General features: G+C 38.3%; 1 protein-coding gene across 1 annotated transcript in view; it reads left to right on the plus strand.

Annotated features, from left to right (window-relative positions):
* Window positions 1–21191, plus strand: part of HECW2 (HECT, C2 and WW domain containing E3 ubiquitin protein ligase 2) — a 111373-nt gene extending 90182 nt beyond the window's left edge. Inside the window, exons 19-28 of the mRNA XM_009643585.1 lie at window positions 1503–1623; window positions 3722–3835; window positions 7524–7676; window positions 9743–9841; window positions 11628–11757; window positions 12357–12503; window positions 13154–13268; window positions 14046–14131; window positions 15512–15624; window positions 21080–21191. Of these exons, the coding sequence (XP_009641880.1) occupies window positions 1503–1623; window positions 3722–3835; window positions 7524–7676; window positions 9743–9841; window positions 11628–11757; window positions 12357–12503; window positions 13154–13268; window positions 14046–14131; window positions 15512–15624; window positions 21080–21191 (1190 nt within the window). The remainder of the gene's footprint in view (window positions 1–1502; window positions 1624–3721; window positions 3836–7523; window positions 7677–9742; window positions 9842–11627; window positions 11758–12356; window positions 12504–13153; window positions 13269–14045; window positions 14132–15511; window positions 15625–21079) is intronic.
* Window positions 21192–22033: the final 842 nt, after the last annotated feature.

Consider the following 22033-nt stretch of genomic DNA (forward strand, 5'->3'; position numbering starts at 1 on the left):
ACCGTGAAGTAATGTGTTACCAGATTTATGTTCTGCAGTCTCTCTCAGCAAAAACTTCCTTCAGGGGTTAAGATTAAAGTATGCTTTTGTTGCATTTTTTTGGTGACTACATTTTTGTACCTACTTTGACCCAAAGCGAAATAAACAAAGTAGGGGAAAAAGGCCAATAATTAAAAGGCTGTTTACAGTTTCAAGTTTCTGTAAGTTTTCTGGAGAAGTCAGCTGAGTGTACCATTAAAAGCCCTCGGTGCTCTCAGTAAAAGAGGATAACCACTATAGATTAATCAATGACCATGATTTGTTTTTCCAGAGGGGTCCTGCATGTTCCAGTTGGAGCTCTGAGGATGCCCTGATGCTCTCTATTCCTCCCCGCATACCACTTTAAGCCTAGAACAAGTGGCAGGTATCTTTCTGGTCAGACAGGTCTTTTAAAGACCCATAAATGGCATTCAGTGTTAATACTGATCTCGCTTTTTCTCTCTGATATCTGCAGAGAAATCAACTCTGCAGCTTCTTCCAGCAACCACTTCCTCAGGATGTGCTCATCACCTTTTCCGTCAGACCCATATGCTTTGTGGCTAAGCAAGCTGCTCTCTTTTCCCCTGGTCTCTGCAGGCCATGCAGGGGAGGAATTTAATTTTACAAAAAGGAGGGGTGAGAAGATAAATGTAAAAGGGCTGGGATCAACTGCCTCTTTGGCACACTGTCTTGCAATCAAATCAATTGGAGTAATTTATCCAGGGAGGCAGTGGAAGTTCTAATGTTTGTAATACTCGGAGTAGACCAAACTAAACACCTAATTTGTATATACTAGACTTGTAACATGCAGATATGGGGGTGTGCCTTTTTGTTGGCTTACAGATCTCATCTCTCTCTGCTTTTAAGACATTGACCCTCAAAACAGTTTTTCAAAAATAAATTCACGTAGATGACCATCACGTATGTTCCTGCAGTCACATGTGAAAAGTTCCACAAACTTAACTTTGGTAGTCTTTCCATTCTTCCAATATTTTTCTTCCATGTACTTCCCCAAGGAAAAACTTCTACTAGGGAATTTCCAAATGTCTTCCTTCTTCATCTTGATGTATTCAACAGGGGCACAGCAGAGTACAGTCTGTTTATGCTTAATTTCTGAGTTCTTGTTTTTCCTGATAATATTAAAACCAGAACATTTGTTGCATGAGCTATTTTAAAGGTTAGACAGAAAGTGTACTTGACAAACAAAAGTTAAGTCTTTCCAGTTGATTGTGCTGTTTTTTAAATCCATCTTTTGCATTGACCTGGATTTGCTTACTTTAGAAAGATGATACTATTGGAAATAAGCAACCAAAAAGTCTTGGATGCAGAGAAGATTTGAAGATAGGCAGCTTTTACTCTTTATAAAGGTGACTAAACCAAGCACATACCATGCCTTTTGCTATTAAATAGTCTTTTCAGCAGAGGATGGGACATTAATCAGTTCATGTCACTACAGCTCATTCTTTGCTTATTGCTTCCTGCAGGTACTCAGCGTGCCAATGCCCGAGCCCCAGCTCCTTACAAAAGAGATTTTGAAGCCAAGCTGAGGAACTTTTACAGGAAGTTGGAGACTAAAGGATATGGACAAGGCCCAGGGAAATTGAAGTATGTTGAAGAATCTCATGAAACTGGATTTGTTTCTCAGGCAGCTTGCCTTGCCTTGCACGTCTACAAGCTTCTTCCCATTAGAAGGAATGCAGATGTTATGGTTACCCTTGCACTTCTGGAAGTACAACGCCTGTCATAAAAGACTTAGTCCCAGCATGTGATTCATAGCAGAGGATACAGCAAGTTCTGAGCACTTCTTTTCTGTTTCCTCCAACGTTATTTTCAAACAAATAGTATTACCAATACAGTGCCAAAAAGTGCTTTGGGAAGAGGCATGCAGAACAGGAGGCATCTGAATTCTTCCATTATAGCAATTGCTATGATATAAACAGTTATATTTTCTCATGTCTTTTTCCACTGAAAAAACTAGATAGGCTTATCTTTTGTACATGATTGCCTGTATATTTATCTCAGTCCTCTTTAATAAAGAGGACTCATAAAATTAAATGTTACTAAATTCTAAGGATTGCCTTAAAAACTGCTAATATTTTTACTTCAGCACTTTGAATGCTAGAGTGCTTGGAGTGGGGTCTTCCCTCCTTCATTTATTTGGTAATCATGTGATTACATACTATTATGATAAGGATCATCATCATAAGGTACTTTCATAATTCTGTACATTTTCAAGTCTTGTGCCAGCTATCAAACATTCATAGTTTGATACTCTCATAGTAGCCATGAGGCACTAGAACTTTTTTTTAAACATTTCTTCTATTAGAATAGGGGGGTAGGTTTTTTGGTTGGTTTTCTTTTTTTATTTCCCCCAGCCAGTCACTTCTGACATTTTGGAGGAATTTGTGCAGAGCTCAGACTTCATTTATGAGAGCTTGTTAAAAGTTTTCGACAACTGAAATGGGATTAAAATGGTGTTGTTTAGACAGTCTTAAGAGGCAGGGGTTGGACATTGTCTGCCTATAATGTAATGAAATCATAACCACTTAAAGCTTAATCTATGAAAGTTTTGTTATGAACACCTGGGCAAATAGCTGGTACAAGAGGATGGCTTTTGCTACCTGTAAGATCCATTAAATTTCTTGCACTTTTCTTTCCTGACCTATTTGCCATCACAATGTGGATTTTTAAGCAGAACAGCAGCTTGATGTTTGAACAGAAGTTTTCTCTGGGTTCCTTTCCCAGGCACATGCTGACCTGCTCCTTTTTTTACAAACCAGGATCCCAGCACAACTTGCATACTGCCTGGGTCCTCTTGTTGCCCAGGTACCTTGCCGGTTCCTGGCCTCTCTGCTTCGGTGTCCTCTGCAGGATAGCACAGTGAAGTCGCTGACTGATGTCTGCACAGGTAGTAAGGCCAGCAAGGCCTTGGCAAGAGGCTGTGCAGAAGGGTAAGCTGCCTCTCTGCGGGCAGCAGCATCTCCCAGCTTCCGTCTGACTGACTGATCAAACATACAGATAAGGCAGTATTTGAATATAAAGCAAGCCAAGTTTCAGGAAACGAATTAAACACAGTTTTTTGGCAGAAGATAAAATGTTTAAGTAAGGAGGATTCTTTCACCTCTTATTTTAGATCTTTCTGGCACTTCCTTGCACAATTTTTCTTTTAGAAGGTACGTTATGTTTTCATGTGTGATGCTTCAGTCTGGTTTTAGACAAACGATTGCCATTCCTTCTAGACTTTTTGTCCTGTCGCACTTACACTGGGAATAATGTAGGGATGTGTGATTCTGGAGTTAACCATTCAGTGACTTTCCCACGGTTTTATCTTTTTCCTTATTGAGAGATTGATTTTTACATGAAAGGTTAGATTCTTGCTTACAGTAAGACTGATTTAGAGGCCCAGCCTTACAAAAGGATTTTAAACTTAATGAAAATGCCCACTTCAGGCCCTTTCCCATTGAAGCCTTTAACTTAAGGAAGAACCAGCGTATAAAAAATAAAACTACACTTCTTTGTATGAGACACAATAGATCCTTGAGGGAGACAGACTAACAGACAGAAGCTGCCTAATCTGGATCAAATTATCCAGCAGAAATGTGTATCTCTATGAAGTCACCCTGTTACCTTGCAGGGTAAATAGATGTTTCCAGCTGTGGTTCATGTTCACGAATTGCTGTTTCAAAAGTATTTTGCTCTTCAGATTAATCATCAGGAGAGATCACTTGCTAGAAGATGCCTTTAACCAGATCATGGGCTACTCAAGAAAAGACCTGCAGAGAAATAAACTCTATGTCACGTTTGTTGGGGAAGAAGGGTGAGTAGAACAGGGAAGTAAATGTGATCTCAAAACTCAGTGTGTATTGCAGCTGCTGTTTCACCAAACTTCTTGTGGTCTAGAGTAAAAAAGAGGAAGGATTACAGTCAGGAAATGCCACATACATAAGCCTAGAACATACAGCTGTTCGAGATGACTTCTTAGGCATTGTGAAATGTAATGTATCCTGCCTTTGCAGAAGTAATGCATGTGTTTATGTGAATTTTCACAATAGTTGGTGTATGTTTCAGAACGCTGCTGGGAAAGCAAAGAAAAAACAAACAACTTTCTTGTGTTATTCATATTTCTTTTCTGTCAGTGCTGACATTGTATCTCCAGTACTTGTTAAAAGACAGCTGCCATTTGTTGGAGGGAGGGTGCTTCAAGACTAGGCTAGAGGCTCAATCCTTAATTCAATTCCTGTCTGAGGCAATGGGAGTTGAAAACCCTCAGTGCTACAGGAGATGCTCACTGCCTCTCCAGGCCAGGGCCTGTGTCACAAATAAAAGTAACTAGGCTGTTGCTAGTTGTCAAATAAACACAAATATTCCTGACATTTCAAAGTCACTTCAGAGAATGCTCAGTCTGTGTGTAACGAAAGTCTAACGTGTTACAGGTTGCGAGATGTGCATTGCAAAGCAAGATGTGGTTAGATTTTCTTTGCAAGTGAAACTGGAGCAATGTACTATTTGCCTCTTTCATCTCTTGATTTGTGCGCCCTTTGTCAGATTCTAAATCCTACTGCCTTGGGCACAAACATTTTTATTGATATATTTCATGAATGTATTTGTAACTACATTCAAAATTTTATTCCTTGATATTTAGGAAACTGCAGCACACAACTCTTGAAATGCTGCATTATTGCTATGCGATGTGTGAGTCTTTAAAATAGCTAAGCTGTAAGCTGTAATAGAAACATTTCATACAAGATTAGATAAAATTAATCTGTCTTTGAAAACCCCTAAATCATGTTGTTTTCTTAAAGTTCACCCTGAAGTTCTTAGTGTTAATAAGGACTTGCTGAAGTCTTAAAATAAAAAATGTTGACAGCTGAGAGCCAAGTGTGGACTTGTTCATATAAATAATATCACCGTGCTGTCTGAGGAAAAACTCAGAACTGGAATGACAAGGCTGGTGCAGGATGAGATTACACTATATTGACAGAGCAGGGTGGGGATGCAGGAACGAGACCTGTTTTACACAGCCCTACCAGCCTTTACTTTCACAGCTACAACCTCAACTCAGTTTTAAAAATGAAAGGGAAAATTTTAAAATCATACATGAGATAGAGATTGATCCAGGTAGACTGTCTCCTTTCATCAGATGTCAGGCTTTTGCATTTCAGCACTCAGTACAGCAAGATGAAGAGTGACCTGGAAATGGGGGTGACACATCTTGCTCCCATTATATCCAGCTTTACACAAGACTCTCTTCTTAATGGAAAAGAATGAGTTAATTAAGAGCAAAGTCAGATTAAAATGATGTCGATTCCCTATTTACAAATCTGTGTTTTGAATGAAGAAATGATGTGTGCAAACAGCATTGTTTCATCAGAGATGGTGCAAGGATATGTATCACATCGAACTATTTATTCGGCTAGGTGTAGAAAGACAGGTCAGGCTGGAGGAGAGGAGGAGGAATACTGGAAGTTAATTGTTTCCTATTTGCTTCTCCTTTTCCTTTTTTAAGTTTTTAATTGGGAGTTTGCTCCTGCATTTCTTTTGCTCTTGGTAAAGAGGTGTAAGTCTTAAAGTAGTGGGTAATGAAATCCTCGCAAAACAAAACATTTTAGTAACTGTTGGTTTATTAGTGTATAAATTAGGAAGTGGGGCAACTCAGACATAGTTATTGCTGTTCTATGATTTTTATCGTAGATCTCATAATGTTTGGTATCTTCCCTGAAGCTTCAGTTTCTACAGCCATGCAACTTTGATGCTAGTTTCATGTTTTTAGATTCGTACTTCATGTGGTGATAAATGAAGAAAATTTTGATACAAAGAATGTGGTCCCTTAAAGTTATTTCCCCTAAGTTCTATTAACGATTAGCAGAAGTGGCTTTGCATTTGAGTGGTAAATCTGAAGGATTAATGGTGCTTCCTAGGAGACAGAAGTCATGTTGCCAACAACATATTACCCTTCTCCTGAATACCCGAATGCCCCACAGTTGCAGCTGTTATGTGGTTGCATACCTCTTATATGAAGTTTTCTCACCCTTGTGCCAAGCCTTTAATTGTGGGATAAATCTGACTGGCAGTGTAGGACTCTCATGATTGATTTATTTAACATGACTCACAGTAACTCCGTGTACAAAAGGAGCTGTATGAAATAATCAAGCACACAGTTTCTATTCTATATTAAGATTTCATAGTGAGTCTGATTATCCCAGAAGTTTGCAAGAGTCTTCCAGATGACCCTTTATTCGATTCTAGTGTTTGTGCCAAGATTAAGATCCAACACTTGTCCATGATACCAAACCATTTTGGTTTTTTTTTTTTCTGTGATTTGAGGATGGAATCTGCCCTTCTTGCCAGGGTAAGGATCTCTTTCAGTACTTCACTTCTGAAGCTTAAGAGAAGTGAAGTGCTTCCAAATGACTGAAGAGAAAATGGTTTTTATTCAACAGAGGAAAGAGGCTTTGCCCTCAACTTGAGAATGGTACCTAGCCTTTACTTTCCTGACAACTTCATCCTGAAAAACAACTCTCATCTGTGTTTGTCTTCTGCAAAAGTTCATGAGCGAAAACATTAGTAGCAGAAGTCCTATGTGAAAACTGACCAGCTCTGTGATAGTTCTGTCTGTGTGTTGTCTTAGTACTAAAGCAAGACCTTCTTAAAAGTCAAGTATGAAATCTTCAGTTTATAGAAGAGATATCTTTATATCTATCTGTTAGGATTTTAATGTCTGTTCCCCACAGGAAACCCCCTAGTTTTCAATTTTCCAATTCTACCAGAGCATTAACTTCATACTTAACTCATTTCACCAGTGACCTGCAGCGTAATGTCAAAATTCTATCTCAGTGCTTTGTCAGCAGTGAGTTTGTTTATGATTCAGGAAGAAGGGGTTATTTAGATTCCTTGTTCATTAGTACTGGAATCTTGAAATAGCAAAAAAAAAAACCAAAAAACCAACCAAAGGAAATGCACTCTCCAGAAGACATTTAAATGCACTCAAGCTTGGAAGACAGACAAGAAAATTTAGACCAAGAAACATAAATCACTGAAGTAATCTCAGATCATATTGTTAGGGAAAACAGAAATATTATCCTTCAAATTGTCCTATTGTTGCAAGTCTGCAAAGACAAACTATGACTATTGTTCATTTTCATTTTTAATTTGTCAGATGCAGATAGGTCTAATGTTGGCTTTTCATGGTCTGCTTCTCCCCCCTCCCTCCCCCCCCATTATTTGGTAATATTCCTGTGGCAAAGAGGCCATTACAGCTGGAGCCAAAATTTTTTATGAGAGCAGCCCACATAGAGCACTTCATTCCAGTCCTTCAAACCATTCCATTTCAGAATAGCCCCACAAGGACTTCACATACCTTGGCATTAAGCAATTTGCAGGATAAGGGTTCCAGTTAAAATCTTATGAAATTTTGATTAAAATATAGCGTAAGGAATGTAAATTCAAAAAAGTGTGTCTTCGTACACAAGGGACACTTTATAGTAATGTCAAGTTTCTCTTTAAAGGTTGGACTACAGTGGACCTTCACGAGAGTTTTTTTTCCTGGTGTCTAGAGAGCTCTTCAATCCATATTATGGTTTGTTTGAATATTCAGCCAATGATACCTATACAGTACAAATAAGTCCCATGTCTGCTTTTGTAGACAATCACCATGAGTGGTAAGAACTATTTTTCTTTTTGTTTCTCAGTTATGTTTTCTGTTGTTCCCACTTGTAGACAACTGCTTATATCTGCTCAGACATATAACACAGAATGTGATCTTTTTAACCAGCAGCAAAATAATTGCATTTCTTCAGATTTTCCTGATTTTGTTTTCTCTTGTGGTTTTAAATGTTCTTATTTCTCACAAGGTCAGCAAAAACTATGATTTGGAACGTACCGTGGGATTGTCTCACAACACGACTCTCTCTGTTTCTTGTACAATAGCAGTCATTTAATGAAAGCAATATTAGCTTCTTGTGCATTAAAAAAAATAATGAGTAAGACATTGGCTTTTTGTCAGCTAAGGAGATTTCAAACAGGTGTTACTGTATGTAATTTGTTTGAGTCTTCCTAAAGAGTACAGAGGCCTCCTCAGTGGAAAAAAACCCCAAGAAATCTATTGGAAGGAAATCTGTGGAGGTATCTTAACTGGGGGTGAGGGGAAGACTGCTGACACAGCTCTTAAGCAAAGTCTGTACATACATACCTCTAAAGTAGTTACCAAGGATTTTTACATAATCTCATTTTCACAACTGTAAGCCAGTTTAAATCATCCTCAGTTGATTTAAGCTATGGCATTGCCATTAAGTCTGTAAAGCTGTGCTGTGAACATTAACAGAGAATTCTGTTGTGTAGGTGGTTAGATTACAGTAATAGTTGAACAACAGCTGGTCATCTGTGTAGGACAGATATGTACTGAGTTCTTATTTAGTGGAAGCCAGTTATGAAGAATGAATATCAGAAAGGAATCTCATTACTAGTTTTAAAAATGAATAGAAAATTAAATGGTTGGCTGCATGCAGTTCAGTTAGTTGAAGTAACCTACCTGTTGAACTCCAATACTGCAACAATAAATGGCATATTTTGTTTTGGAAAAGCAGAACAGTCTGGCAAAATGGGGAGAAAAAAAGGCTTGCGTGCTATGCAGCTTCTGCCAACATTTTGTATTCATCCCTGGCTTCTGCAGTGCTGGACCAGAGACCCTGGGGGCGAGGGAGGCATGACCCCCTCTCTTTCTGGGAGGGCTGGTGCGAGTGACAGCACCAGTCTTGTATATCCTCAGGGGGAATTCAGAAAATGCAGCTGTGACAAGCAGTTATGCATGGAAGGAGAGGGCTCCTCATGTCACAGCCTCATCTTGCAAACCCTGGATACATGCAGTTATAATAGAGCCCTAATCTTTCCAAGAAAAATGTTCCTGAGGATGCATAAGCAGAAAGTTTAAGAAACGTTCTTTACTTTAAAAAAGAACATTAGACTTATATCTGGTTCCAGAGATGTGGAGGATTTTTCACAATGGATCTTTATTTTTATGGGAGTATTTGCAAAGGCCCTACTATTTCAAAGTTGCTGCCATCTGATCTCAAATCTGTCATGCTCCCTCCCTCTCCCCCAACCCTCCATACCCACCCAACAAAATGAAGATAATAGGGGAAGAAAGAGCGAGGGGAAAGGAGGAGATCATTTAGATCCCATTGACATCAGGCTGGAGAGCTCTGTGATACATAAAAAAGCTTCTAGCCGCTGTTTGTGAAAATATATGTAGAACTCCATAATCGTCAGTCAGAAGAGGGAGCAAGGAGCTGCTGTAAGCAGAAAAGACAGACAGCAAGGACTGTCCAGCTGGGAAAAGGTAGAAAAACCTTTGGCTTCCCAGTAACGTCAAAACAAGTTAATTCTATATAGGGTGTGTAAAGAAAATCGACAGTGGCTACCCTTTTGGAAAATACGCTTTAATAAAGAGGCCAGTCTGTCAGGGGTTGATTGGGTTAACATGGATTTGACATTTTTGAGAAGTTACAACTTAGGTATCTGAGGGATTTTCCATACCCTGCAGACTTGCATTTTTTCTGTGCCTTACTGAGAATGAAAAAGAAACATAAGAAAAACACAAACAAACCACAATTTAGACACAGCTATCTGATTTAAATATGCTGTTTGGAAATATATGTAACTTTTGATGACAGAGCAGTGTACAAGCCACAAAGTTTCAGTATAACGATTGTAACTCCTTCTCTTCCAGGTTCAGGTTTAGTGGTCGAATTCTTGGTCTTGCTCTGATACATCAGTATTTGCTAGATGCCTTTTTTACACGACCCTTTTATAAAGCCCTCCTCCGAATGTGAGTAGAATTGTTCTGTCTCCTTTTTCATTTGGTTCCTTCCCCATGGACGATGCCATTTTGTGTATGGATAAATTATGATGCTTTATTGCCAAAGAAGACAGGCCATTATTTATAATTTAATAATTTCATTTCAATCCAGGACTTTTAAAAAAAGTTTACTTGTTTCTGCTTATAGTTATTAGCCAGTTACCTAATAACTCAGAATGTTGTTTCTGATCAGTATGAAAACCTCATGTTTTGTTTTAGCCGTGTTACAAGCTTTCTTCTACAAAATCTTGCATTTGAAGCTGTACAATGAAATGCTGTGGTTTTATTCCAGATACTAATAGAATTCTTATTCATTTGTCTCGTAATGACTCACAGGAAAGGATATGAATCACTTTGTAACTTAGCCTGCAAGACCCATTCTCAGAGGTAGACTGATTGCTGGCGATCTGCATTTTGAGGAGCTTTACTCTGATATGCTTTAGACTTCATTTTCAGAGCTACTACTCCTGTTCTGGCTGAAACAATGAGAGCTGCACTTGCTCAGCATGCCTGGAATTTAAGACATAATGATCTTAAGGTGCTTCACATTTTGTCCTCCATTAGAAAGCTGTTTTTGAGAAGTCTGGAAAGATATTTTTTGTATAAAACATTGTACATTCTACTAGTCTGGAGTAATGCATCCACTCCTATTGCACATACATTTTAAAAGTAACTAAATGCTAACAGAATCATTTTAATAAGAATGAAGACTTACCCCAGATGGTCTTTAATACTAATATTGTGTGACTGCAAAATTAAATTAATCATTTGACTTGGTGATTCCCTAAAAAGAAAAATTAAAAATGATGGGGCCTTTGCACACAACCTTTGTACACAACCTAATTCATGCAAGTTCCCCATCTAAGCCCTGGACCTCCACTTCCCTCAGAACTGATGTGCCATCCAGACTACCTCTGCAGATGGGACATAGTGCCCAATCCGTCAACTTTGATGTAGGGGCTCTTACTGCAGGATGTTGCTTAAACTACACTTGAGCATCCAACAAAAAGAACAGGGCTTTCTTCTGACTTTATATGAACCCAAGAATAGAAGCAGGCAGGGAACCCTACACCTGAAAAGCACCTTAATGAATAGGCCCAGTGTCCTAGAACAGGTTTTAAGGAGTTAAGAATGGCAGAAATTGCCACCACGGTATTAATTATTGACAGCTGACATGTTCAAAGCTTGGAGTAGTAACTGTTAAAGACAGCAAGGGGCAGTTGGCCTACAGGTTGCATTTGTAAAAGAAGGACCAGGTAAGGGGAAATACAGCAAAAAGTAAAAAGATATTTCTGTGATAAGCAAGGTATCTGAACAGACTTCTTTGCACAATGAAGAGACAAGAGAGGTGGCAGCATAGTCACATAAGCAAAAAAGATAGTAGTTGCGTGTTATAAAAACTTACCGTTTCTTTTATGATTTGAATTTTTGGTCTCTTCAATCTATGTATTTTCATAATTCCAAAAGATTCTTGACAGGAAGAGGGACAGACTTACCGTAAGCTTAAAAATAAATTTGTCTTCAGGTTAATATATATGAATATAACATATATTAGCAAAACCATTTTGCATTATACAGTAACTTACTACTAGGCAAATAAACAGAGTTTTGAAGTAGTGTCTTCTTTATTCTGTTGATTTTTGTCTAGGCTCCCATTCTCAGTCTGTTTTGTAGGACTGTCCTGAACGAATTTAGTTACTGAGCACACGCTACCGCCATCATCTGTATTTATGTGTTCTCTTCTTGTTTATGGTAGACTCTGTGACCTGAGTGACCTGGAATATCTCGACGAGGAGTTTCACCAGAGTTTACAGTGGATGAAAGACAATGATATACATGATATCCTAGATCTCACATTTACTGTAAATGAAGAAGTTTTTGGGCAGGTGTGCAAGATTCTTAATTTAATTTCCTTTGTGTATTCTACAGCTAGATGAGCATGTATTTGGACAGAAGAATGATTGTCATTCCATGCCGATTTTGAACTTGTTTTTATAAAATTCTGGTTGATGAAAACAATTTTGAAATCTAAGGAGGAACTATTATTTGTAACTGGTCAAGCATGTCTTTCTGGTTAAGGAGATTTTCTGGAGGCTATTTGAAATACCAAAATTTTGGATTGCTCTGCTGGAGGTAGTCTACCTGAATTTAACTGCAGCAGAGTTAGTATTCAGAGGTATCACAACAGCTTTGTTATGATATTATTTAGAAGACTTCACTACTTTAATCGCTGTAAAGAATGTTTCTTCTTCTCAGCTTATACTTCATAGTAAGTAAGAAGATTCTTCAGACTAAATGGGATTTTAAATATGATTTATCCAAAAAAAGATTTGTTGTACGTTCTCTTATTTCACATATTCCAGTTTGCTAAAGTCAGACTTGGCTAGTGCTTTTGAGGAATTACTTCACTTAAAAGTTTAAATTATAATTCTTTCCTTTGTCTTTATAATACTGTGTTGTAACTTGGTCTTTTTTTTTTTCCAAGATCACAGAACGGGAATTAAAGCCAGGAGGTGCCAACATCCCAGTCACTGAAAAGAACAAGAAAGAATATATAGAAAGAATGGTGAAATGGAGAATTGAGAGAGGAGTTGTACAACAAACGGAAAGTCTAGTTCGTGGTTTCTATGAGGTAAAAAAACTCCAAAATGAAATTTGCTTTCTTCCTTTACCCTTCCAAAATATTTTTCTCCTCGTTTCCCAAATACAGAGTCCCAAAAAGCAGATTCATATATAATCAGAAGTGCCCTTACAGATATCTGGGGGCACTGGATCATTGTTAGTTGTTGAGTTGAGCACTATGGTTATATATCTTCTTTAAACTGGAAATTATTGATCACTATTTGTGTGATCAGCAGTGAATACCCGTTAAAGTGACCCATCTGTTTCTTCACTGGGCCTTTGAGGTTTTTTGTGTGCATGCCATACTCAGTATAACATGGTAGACTGAGTGTATTTCAAGGTATTTCTGTCTTACCTGTTTTAACGTGGGCAGTTAAATTGAATGTATTGAACTTAATTTGTCCTGAAATAATTCAATATTATTTGCCAATAAAATTCTCTCCCAATCACTGTGATCCTCTAATGTAACCGAATGGAACTGCAGCGTAGGAAAAAGAAGTCCATTTATTGGTCTTTAAAAAGAAAAAAAAAACCTTAATTTTTTCCAATCTTGAGGGAGATATTACCCGATAAAAGTCTTAGTAGCAGACAAGCCTTTTATGGGGAGGCAAAAATCAATAAATGAAGAAATGTTGCTATGCATTTTATTTCCTCTCACAGGTGGTTGATGCAAGGCTCGTGTCTGTGTTTGATGCCAGAGAACTGGAACTGGTTATAGCTGGAACAGCAGAAATTGACTTGAGCGATTGGAGAAATAACACAGAGTATAGAGGAGGTAACCTGCATTTTGAATTGCCCACTGACAGCGTTGGGGGGCCTGAAATTGCCCAGTTTCTAAGACCCTAAAGAACCATCCCATGAGATACATCCTTAGTATCTTCTGAATTTCTGTGGTTAAGTTTGCATTAGGAGAAGGTAATTTGTCAATTGTAGTTTGCTTCGTTGCTTCCCCATGCAGCTCTTCCCTTGCTATTTTTCTCTGGACAGCATAACAGAGCAGTCTTTTCTGCAGAAAGTACCGTGCTCACCTGCATGCTAGTAGAGTACCAGCCAGCCAGTGGAGACAAATGGAAATGGTAACCGTTCTTAGTAGGATTTACCTCTTTTCCACCCTGAGATGACAGGACATTAGAAGTAATCCCAGTGACCACAGGCTGGCAGTTGAGATAATTTGGGAACAATGGAAGATTCGGGATCTACTTTGAGAGAGATGGTTGCAGCATCTTTTGCAACACCATTTATAGCTTTAGATATATAAAAAGCACAGCATTGGAATATTTCAAGAATTAGCATTCCTGTTAGTGATTGATTAATGGGAGAAATGCTTGGAATAGAGGCTTCATTCCTTTTTGTCATAATAAATTGATTCTCTGCCTTTAAGTTTTTTAATCATTTCAGGAGTAGTTTTCTCTCACCTCCTGTCTTTTGCCACAGCTGGATTAGAAATACAGCATTATTGTGACTAGGGCTGAACTAGGAAAAACTTAACTAACTGTTCTCTCCATCACTGTTTTAGCACTTACAGGTATAAAGGCTCTTTTTGTTTTACCAGGTTATCATGACAATCACATTGTAATTCGGTGGTTCTGGGCTGCTGTGGAAAGATTCAACAATGAACAACGACTAAGACTTTTACAGGTAAGAAATCAGCTGATCTGTGGAGAATTAGTCTGCAGTGAATTAGATGCTAAACTATTTTCATCCAGGCTTATGACATAAAAAAATTACTATGATGCTGCCTAACAGGAATAACCTTACAATCCTCAGAGACTTACTGTAATAATTTTAAGTGACTGAAGCTCACACCTATTTTTACGGCTTTCTAAGTTAAAAATACATTTAAGATAAAGTATCTGATATCAATAATCCTTTACTGGTGTTTGATTAAAAGTACATTAAGGCTAGTAAAGATAGAAAAAGAAACCTGTGTAAGTGGTTATATCATTAGGTAGAAATGTTAATAATATTTGTACAGCTTAGGAAGGAGGAAGCTTAGATGGAAGTTAAAGCACCTCAAATTAGAAAATAATGATGGTAACCTGAAAATCAGTCCAATTCCATTTTCACCAAGTCAGTCCACAAAATTCAGTCATCCTGCTGCTGAAAGACAAAATTCTCTTAACAGAGGAATACATGTGGGTTTACTATTGCTTTAAATTTTTTAAATTTAGGTTACTGCCCCCCCCCCCCAACCATATTATGTTCTTGATCTATTATGAAATCCACTGTTTATAAGAATGCAGAATTTGCATCTGATCATTGAGTTACCTATATGAGTATGATGAAGGATTTTCTTTTTTTATCTGCTTAGGTACTTAAAAAAGGTCTGCAAAAAGCAGTGTGGGTCATCTCATTTGATGGAGAGCCAGAGATGTCTGCTTATATGTTCCTATCACTTTTGTTAGTCAAAAGTTTTTATCATATCCAGATCATGAAAAATTAAGTAGCCTCTGATCTGTCAAAAAACATTTGATTTGTTCGTGACAGGTTTTAACTAAATCTGCTCAACAGGCAGCATGTCAGTGGGCATTTTACCTAACCTTCAGAATTTAGTCCTTTTCTTACAGTATTTAATAACAGTTTATAAAGATACTGAAATCCACATAGCCAAAAAGGCGTAACGTGAAGCCATTATCATACGTTATTACTTTATTAGTTCCTCTTAATACAGAATAAAGACAGTAGGGAAAATCGCACTTAGGCCTAAGTTTAAGTAACTTGATATTAATAGTGGTTTAGTCTACAGTATTTATGTAACATAATTACTCTTTCAAAGGGAAATCTTTGAAGGAAATTAATCTGATAAGTTGTCTCCTCTAGAGCCCTATCACGAAATGGTCTGGTTTTCCTTACCCTCCATTTAAAGTAGCATTTATTACTTGTGCCTCACAAATTTCCTTATTTTGCAAATGCTTTTACATAAGCATTTGGACTTCAGTGGGTATGCTGATATAAATAAATTTCTAACCTGCACCATCTGTGTATCCAGTATCTGTGACGTGTTGTTTGCGCTGGCAGTTTGTTACAGGCACGTCCAGCATACCTTATGAAGGATTTGCCTCTCTACGGGGGAGCAATGGTCCAAGAAGGTTCTGCGTAGAGAAGTGGGGGAAGATCACTGCTCTTCCAAGGTACAGCCGTGTGTATTAATGCTAGCAGCACTTCAGAGTATCAGTAACCGGGATAACAGATAAGCCATTTGAGAAACATAAATAAGTTTTAACTGAATATGCAAATATACTTTGCCTTACATGAAAATTTCCTTCCCCATTGTTCTAGTGTCTGATGCATCCATTTTTCGTTGAACTCAGTTTTGTTCTCATAAGATGGGCCAGGCAGTGTAACTGTGGCTGACATCCGTATTGTAATGCTTTTTTCATGGAAAATTATATCAGAATGATTTATTAGAATTTGATTTTGTTGTATTTGATTAAATGTGCAAGTATTTACTTCCTGAACATGCAGTTCATCACTTAGGAGCAAAAATTAATATGAATTAAAATTAAATAGCACTTGTGATTGTGTCCGAGTGAAAGATAACATCAGACTTTTTGTGTTAGACACTCACAGCCTTTACAGTATAGTTTAGTGGTGTAATTTTTACACTCTGATGTCAAGAGTGTCGACAAATATGGAAGAGGCAAGTTATGAACTGCAGAAGAGGTGTGTTTTGAGGAGGGGGTCATTTGACTTAAGAGGCAGCACAGGGACAAGAAAAGGTAAAGATTTCCAAGAGGGCAAGCAGGGTCAACTGAAATACATAAAGAGGGTAAAGGAACAGTACGAGAGTTCAAGATACGAAAGCAGGGGCTGAGTTGTACAAGCCCTTGCAGACAAGAGGCAGCATTCAAACTGGGTATTTGGAAGAGTAGGATGAGAAGGTTAAAAAGCAAACAAACAAACAACTCATTGCTTTTCCTAAATTTTCCATTTTGTAACAACAGGAAAAAAGACTTGCTTTCAAAGGTCCATGGAAACAGTACCAGGACTAGACTAACAACATATCAGTGATACAAGAAACATCTTCTAGCATGGACGCTTCATTGACAAAAAAATGACAGGTTCTAGTCTTTCCTATATTGTGATCAGGCTGATATGTTTCTGGAAGATTTCCTTTCATCCACTTCTGTAATTCTGTAGCCTCTAGAATGGGTTAACAGTGGTTAGACATACAGATTAGTGTGTGGAGTGTGGGTGAACTAACTCTTCTTAATCAGATCTCAGCTTTAGTATGCTGCTTATAGCCTGTGGTGGTAGTTTTGGGCTGGGCTGATCTATGGAGGAAATTCAACCCTAACCCTAGCCCATTCCTCTTGAACAAGATTCCTCTGGAATAACATGCATTCAGAGTCATCTTTTTAGACACAAGGTGGCTGTCAGACACACAGAGTTTCTTTGACCAACAACCCTTAGTTTTTTCCTCCAGCATAAAGTCAGAGGTAGAGACGTCTCTTGGGTTGGCTCCTGCCTGCAGGCTACCATTTGAACCGCACTGCAAAAGTCAAAGACACAGAAATGGCACTGTGAAATCCACAGACACAGCAGGTGGCCTTTAAACAAAGCCATCTTGCCAGTTCACAGTACAAATGAGAGCCAGGCAACTGAGGTTTAAAGATAAGAAAATCCTGGAAATTGCTATTTCAAATCAAATGCTGTAATATCTTTTGGGGGCCTAGTAATACTTTGTACCCTGGTAAGTAGTCTACTTTGCAGTTTGGTTATGATTGATGTATGGACTAGCTTTGACTTTTTAAAAATAATTTCTGACTTCCAAATACATGATTTTCTTGTGAGTGTAAGTAAGAGAAGACATTGTGGGAGTTTTTTTGTATATTCTCTAATACTGGAATTCCTGGTGGTAAGAGGCACAGCTTGCAGCATGGAAAAGGTCAGGACATGCTGGAACAGGATGCTCAGAATTTCCTCTGAAAAGGTTACGCAGAGCCCTGTTGTAATAAACTGGAGAATAAAACTGCTTCCTGTAGTGCAACATGGAGAAACGTGTCAAGAATCTTTGCTACCAAAAGGTGTTTAGCAAACATATGGGAAATGCCAGCTCTTCACGTTTAAGAGAATGTATCATGCCCTTGAAATTTCATTTATGATTCCCTTGGTTAGGAAACATTTGATTTTTGTCTCTGTGGATAGTTTTTAACATACAAATGTGAGAAATAAAACCAACGCAATTGTTTTGTTAAAATAAAACCAACTGTGTATGACAAACATCCACAGTTGTCATGAGCTGGCAATCCCTGGCATTCAGACGTGGAACCTTGGTCTCATAAAAAATAAATTATCTTCCACGTTTGTGCTTAAATGGGCGAAGCCCTAAGCAGAGAGCTGTATTTGCATTTTTACATATCCAGTTCCTGCGTGCAGTGTAGCTTCAGCCTGCGTCTCACCAGCTTCGAAGGCTTACTGTGCAAACACCAAGTAGTACTGGCTTGAATGAAGGTAAGACATAGTTAACAGCGACCCCGAGTAGCAACTTCCAAGAGGTTTCCAAACAAGCCCTGCGTGTGTGAACGCATTGCTGGATCTGCCAAGAACACTGCCCTAGGACTCTGTGACTCTTACTGATTCTCAGATAACTAAGCATTTGTGTTGAGGCACCGTCACTCACTCGTAGCAGTGTTACACTTTGCCCTTTTGATTTCAGTGGCAGTGCTTGTGAAATGTGATAATACTTGGTGCGAGGGTGGCAAAAGCTAGAACTCAAGTCAGTGGGCTTTATGTTTCTTCCTCTGTTTCAAAAAAACCTACTGCACTGCTGAAAACATGGAATACCCATCCCCACCTCTTCTTCCTGATTTTTGAGACACAGAAGGTAACTAATATAGTTAATTAGGTATGTGATTGTGGTCTAAGCAGCTGTGAATATAAACACAAAAGTATTCACCGGATGCTTACCTAGGTCCTGCTGATGTGACTGCTGTGTAATCAGTTCTGCTGAATCAAAGCAGTGAGATTTCTGCGAGGCACATGTCAGGCTGCTTAACTTGTAGTACTGTCTTTTACACTAATACGTCAGTAGCACGTAAAGGGCCCTGAAAAGATTATTACAGGTTTAGCTTAACTATTGCTATCCCTGCTACACTAAATCAGCGGAGGGACTGTTACTCTTCCAATTCACTTACAAGCTGAGAAATTAGTTCCAGGCTTGTTGCTGTACATTATAGATATATGTGCATGTGATGATTCACACGCAAATAGTTATTTATGTCTGACTGCTGGATATTAACCCTAAGTCACTCTATTTTACTACTGTAATCAAAATGAAGGGGGTATTAATTGGGAATCTAGACTTCAGGAACCAAGGTGGGTTTTCATGTGGTCACAAAATGTGGGCCCAGGAAGATGAACAGTTTGTGCCCACGTAGTTTGAAATGTTGGAATGGAAAAATACTGTCCAGAGGAAAAAAAAAATTTCTTCTCAAAGACTTAGAAAGTTGCTTGCTAGGGTGAGAAAGGCATGCATTCCCACAGAAGACAAAGATCTTAATTTTTTGTCTTTTTTAATGACTTGGTTTTCCAAAGTAGGTGATTGCATTTTGGAAATTGCCCTCAAAATTAAGATAAAACTCAGTTCTCTTAATAAATGTAAACAACATCCCGGCTTACTATTAAACCAGTTTGTAATGAATCCCTTGCTAATTATATACCGTGCCTTCTATAATTTGTGGTTTTACAGCCCACACAGCATGATCCATAGTTCTAATGAGTGGCTGTCAGCCCCAAGCAGCAGAAGCATGTGGTTAGCCTGTTAATTGCCTAAGACTCTACACTGAACTCAAGGGATCCCTGACTTCCAGTTGCCCATTTGCTGCTGGGTCTAAATCAGTCCCTTTCTTCAAAAGGGAAATTTCTTTTTTCTTCCTCTTTTCTTTAAAAAAAAAAAACAAACAAGTGTGGGAAATGCAATAATAACTTAATCTGTATCACAAATATTACTTTGTAACGTTTTTGGAAAGGCATCGAAGAGGAAGCTTTCCTCCAGGAGCCTTAGAGGGATGGAAGGGTGGAGAAATTTTACCAGGCCCCTGGAATACAGGGTGGGGAAATGCCCTTTCTGCTATACAGGATGTAGTACTACCTGATGTTTTTATGACACTAAGGCAGTAACGAAGTGAGTGTTTCACCTCCAGTGAGGGTTTGTAATGGACTCTTTATGTTTTTAACAAACGTGATTAACCCACTTTGTGTTCCATCTCCACTGTTGGGAGCTGACAGCCACAAAACCCGACAATTAACGAATTTGCTCCCATGGAAGGCAGCACTTTCTGGCTCAGAGAAAGCTCAGCTACAGGTCTGTTGTAGACACTCAGCTTTCTGGGAGTGGTTAGGTTAAATAAGGAGTTGCATTTGCTGCGAGGAGGGAGCTTGTTTGTACCTTCCATTGACATTGTTACACATTTACACTTAATACAGGTCATACTGATGGAAGGCAGGTCACTGCAGGAAAACTTTGGGTTTCAGCTGGATTGTGTTTAAATAACAGTGATGTGTGTTATTGCAAAAGCATCAAGTATTTGTAAACAGAAACCTGCCACTACAAAAAGGTTTTCATCCTCTAAAATGAAATGAGGCTTTGGTACAAAGCTTCAAAGTGGAAAAGATGCCTCCTCCAGCTTCTCTTTGCATCATTTCTTCCTCAAGAACCCATCGCATTAATAGTTATGCTACCTATTTCACTAGAGCAGGCTCATTCACTATAGTGTTTTAGAAAGTATTATCCTTAGCCTGCTCTGAGGTTGGGCAATGGTATCCATTATTCTACCAAGAGGAGAAGCCTTTATTATCTCCCTTTTCATTCCCTGGAAGAGATTTCAAGAGTTAGTTCCAAGTCTGTCAAAAACCTGAGGTAGATGGATTTTGGAAACTGAGAAATAAACCACGTGGTTGTCCTCTTAAGAAAGCAGGATGGTATGCATAGTTTTGTGTAATTATAAAAAGTATTATTCTAAAGGTTGTTGGCTTGCAGGGCCAGATACGTACATAGCATACATCAGCACAAGCGGTAACTTCCCAAGAAACACTATCCATATGCTAAGGAAATACAGAAGGAAGAACATTTAATTTGTCTGTCCTTTACTACTGTGGGATTGTTTCCCTGTATATCTAGAGTCTTTTTTCATATTTCATCAAATCAAATACCTTATGCCTATTCAATATACTGAAATATCCTGTTTATGGTTACAAATACAGTATTCAAGGATCATCAGTACAGACAAAAGTTCAGAAGATACATTTAAAGCCAAGATTTTAGAACAGACTATTGGAATTGTACCACGTTATATCATTCTTTTCTCATGCACATTTAATGGATAAAATTTATCCCACGCCTTTTGGGCTGTCAGTGTGTTTCTTAAAGACTTTCATAAATGCTTCTTACTGGCTTATTTTAATTAGAAAAAAGTAGATTAAACCTCACTAGCTGTTCAATTGGAAAACATCATTTGAGAGAACAAAGTCTTCTGAAAGAATACTATCTGCCCATCTCTACGCAAGCACATACCAGTCTGTGTGTTCTCTTTTGAACTTTTTTAATAATGTACTTCTTCACCTCCTCTTTTTTTTCCCCCTCAGGGCTCACACTTGTTTCAATCGTCTGGACCTTCCCCCTTATCCCTCATTCTCTATGTTATATGAAAAACTGTTGACAGCAGTTGAAGAGACAAGTACTTTTGGACTCGAGTGATACACAAACCACAGTGCCCAGCTCATTGGACTTTTGTGGATCTGTCTTCTCAAGGAATGAATGAACATTTGTATTGGATTTCCTAGAGGAAAATTGTTTCACGGTGCAATTCAAATAATAAGGTTCCATGAAAGAGCTTATGAAGCAATTAAAAAGCATTGTGGTAGTGGCAGAATTCTCTACAGTGAAACTAGAGTGTGCCTGATGTGCAGGGAAAACCAAGTCTTGCAATCCATGGTTTTTCAGGATGGCCAAACTTCTTATGTTCTGAGCAAACAAGAAACGTGATCCCATGTTGTGATCAACCTGGCTGCTGCAAAACTGACATGTACCCGAAAACTGGATTTCATCAAAGTTATTGAACAGAAAATTCAAGTCAAAATGTGAAATTAGTCAGCCCCTTACCTACCCAGTAAATTATCAAAAAATCATACAATAGATTTTTTTTTTTTAAATTCATGAAGGTACATTACTGTATGCCATATATTATAACAGCATATCCAGTACTTGCTTTACCTAAGACTATGAGTAGCTGCATGGTGTGCACCATAGAGCTCAAGTTCCTGGGGCAGAAGTGAATCAGAAGGAAAGTCGGCGACAAAGGATGTAACAACAACCGCTTGTGTTAAGGAGGTTTGTGGAAATGTGTTTGCCAGTGGTGTGTATGACAAAAGATGAGCTGTTATAATGAACTTAATAACTTAGTAAGACTGATTTTATGCTTTATACTGCATGGAAACTATTTTAAGAAGAAACTAGCAATTTATCACAGCGTATCAGGAAAAAAAAACCCCTAACACAGTGACTTCTGTTTATTTTTATAGGTTCATTATATTATGTTT

This window comes from Egretta garzetta, unplaced genomic scaffold (assembly GCF_000687185.1).
Source record: "Egretta garzetta isolate BGI_Z169 unplaced genomic scaffold, ASM68718v1 scaffold297, whole genome shotgun sequence".
Classification (NCBI taxonomy): Eukaryota; Metazoa; Chordata; class Aves; order Pelecaniformes; family Ardeidae; genus Egretta; species Egretta garzetta.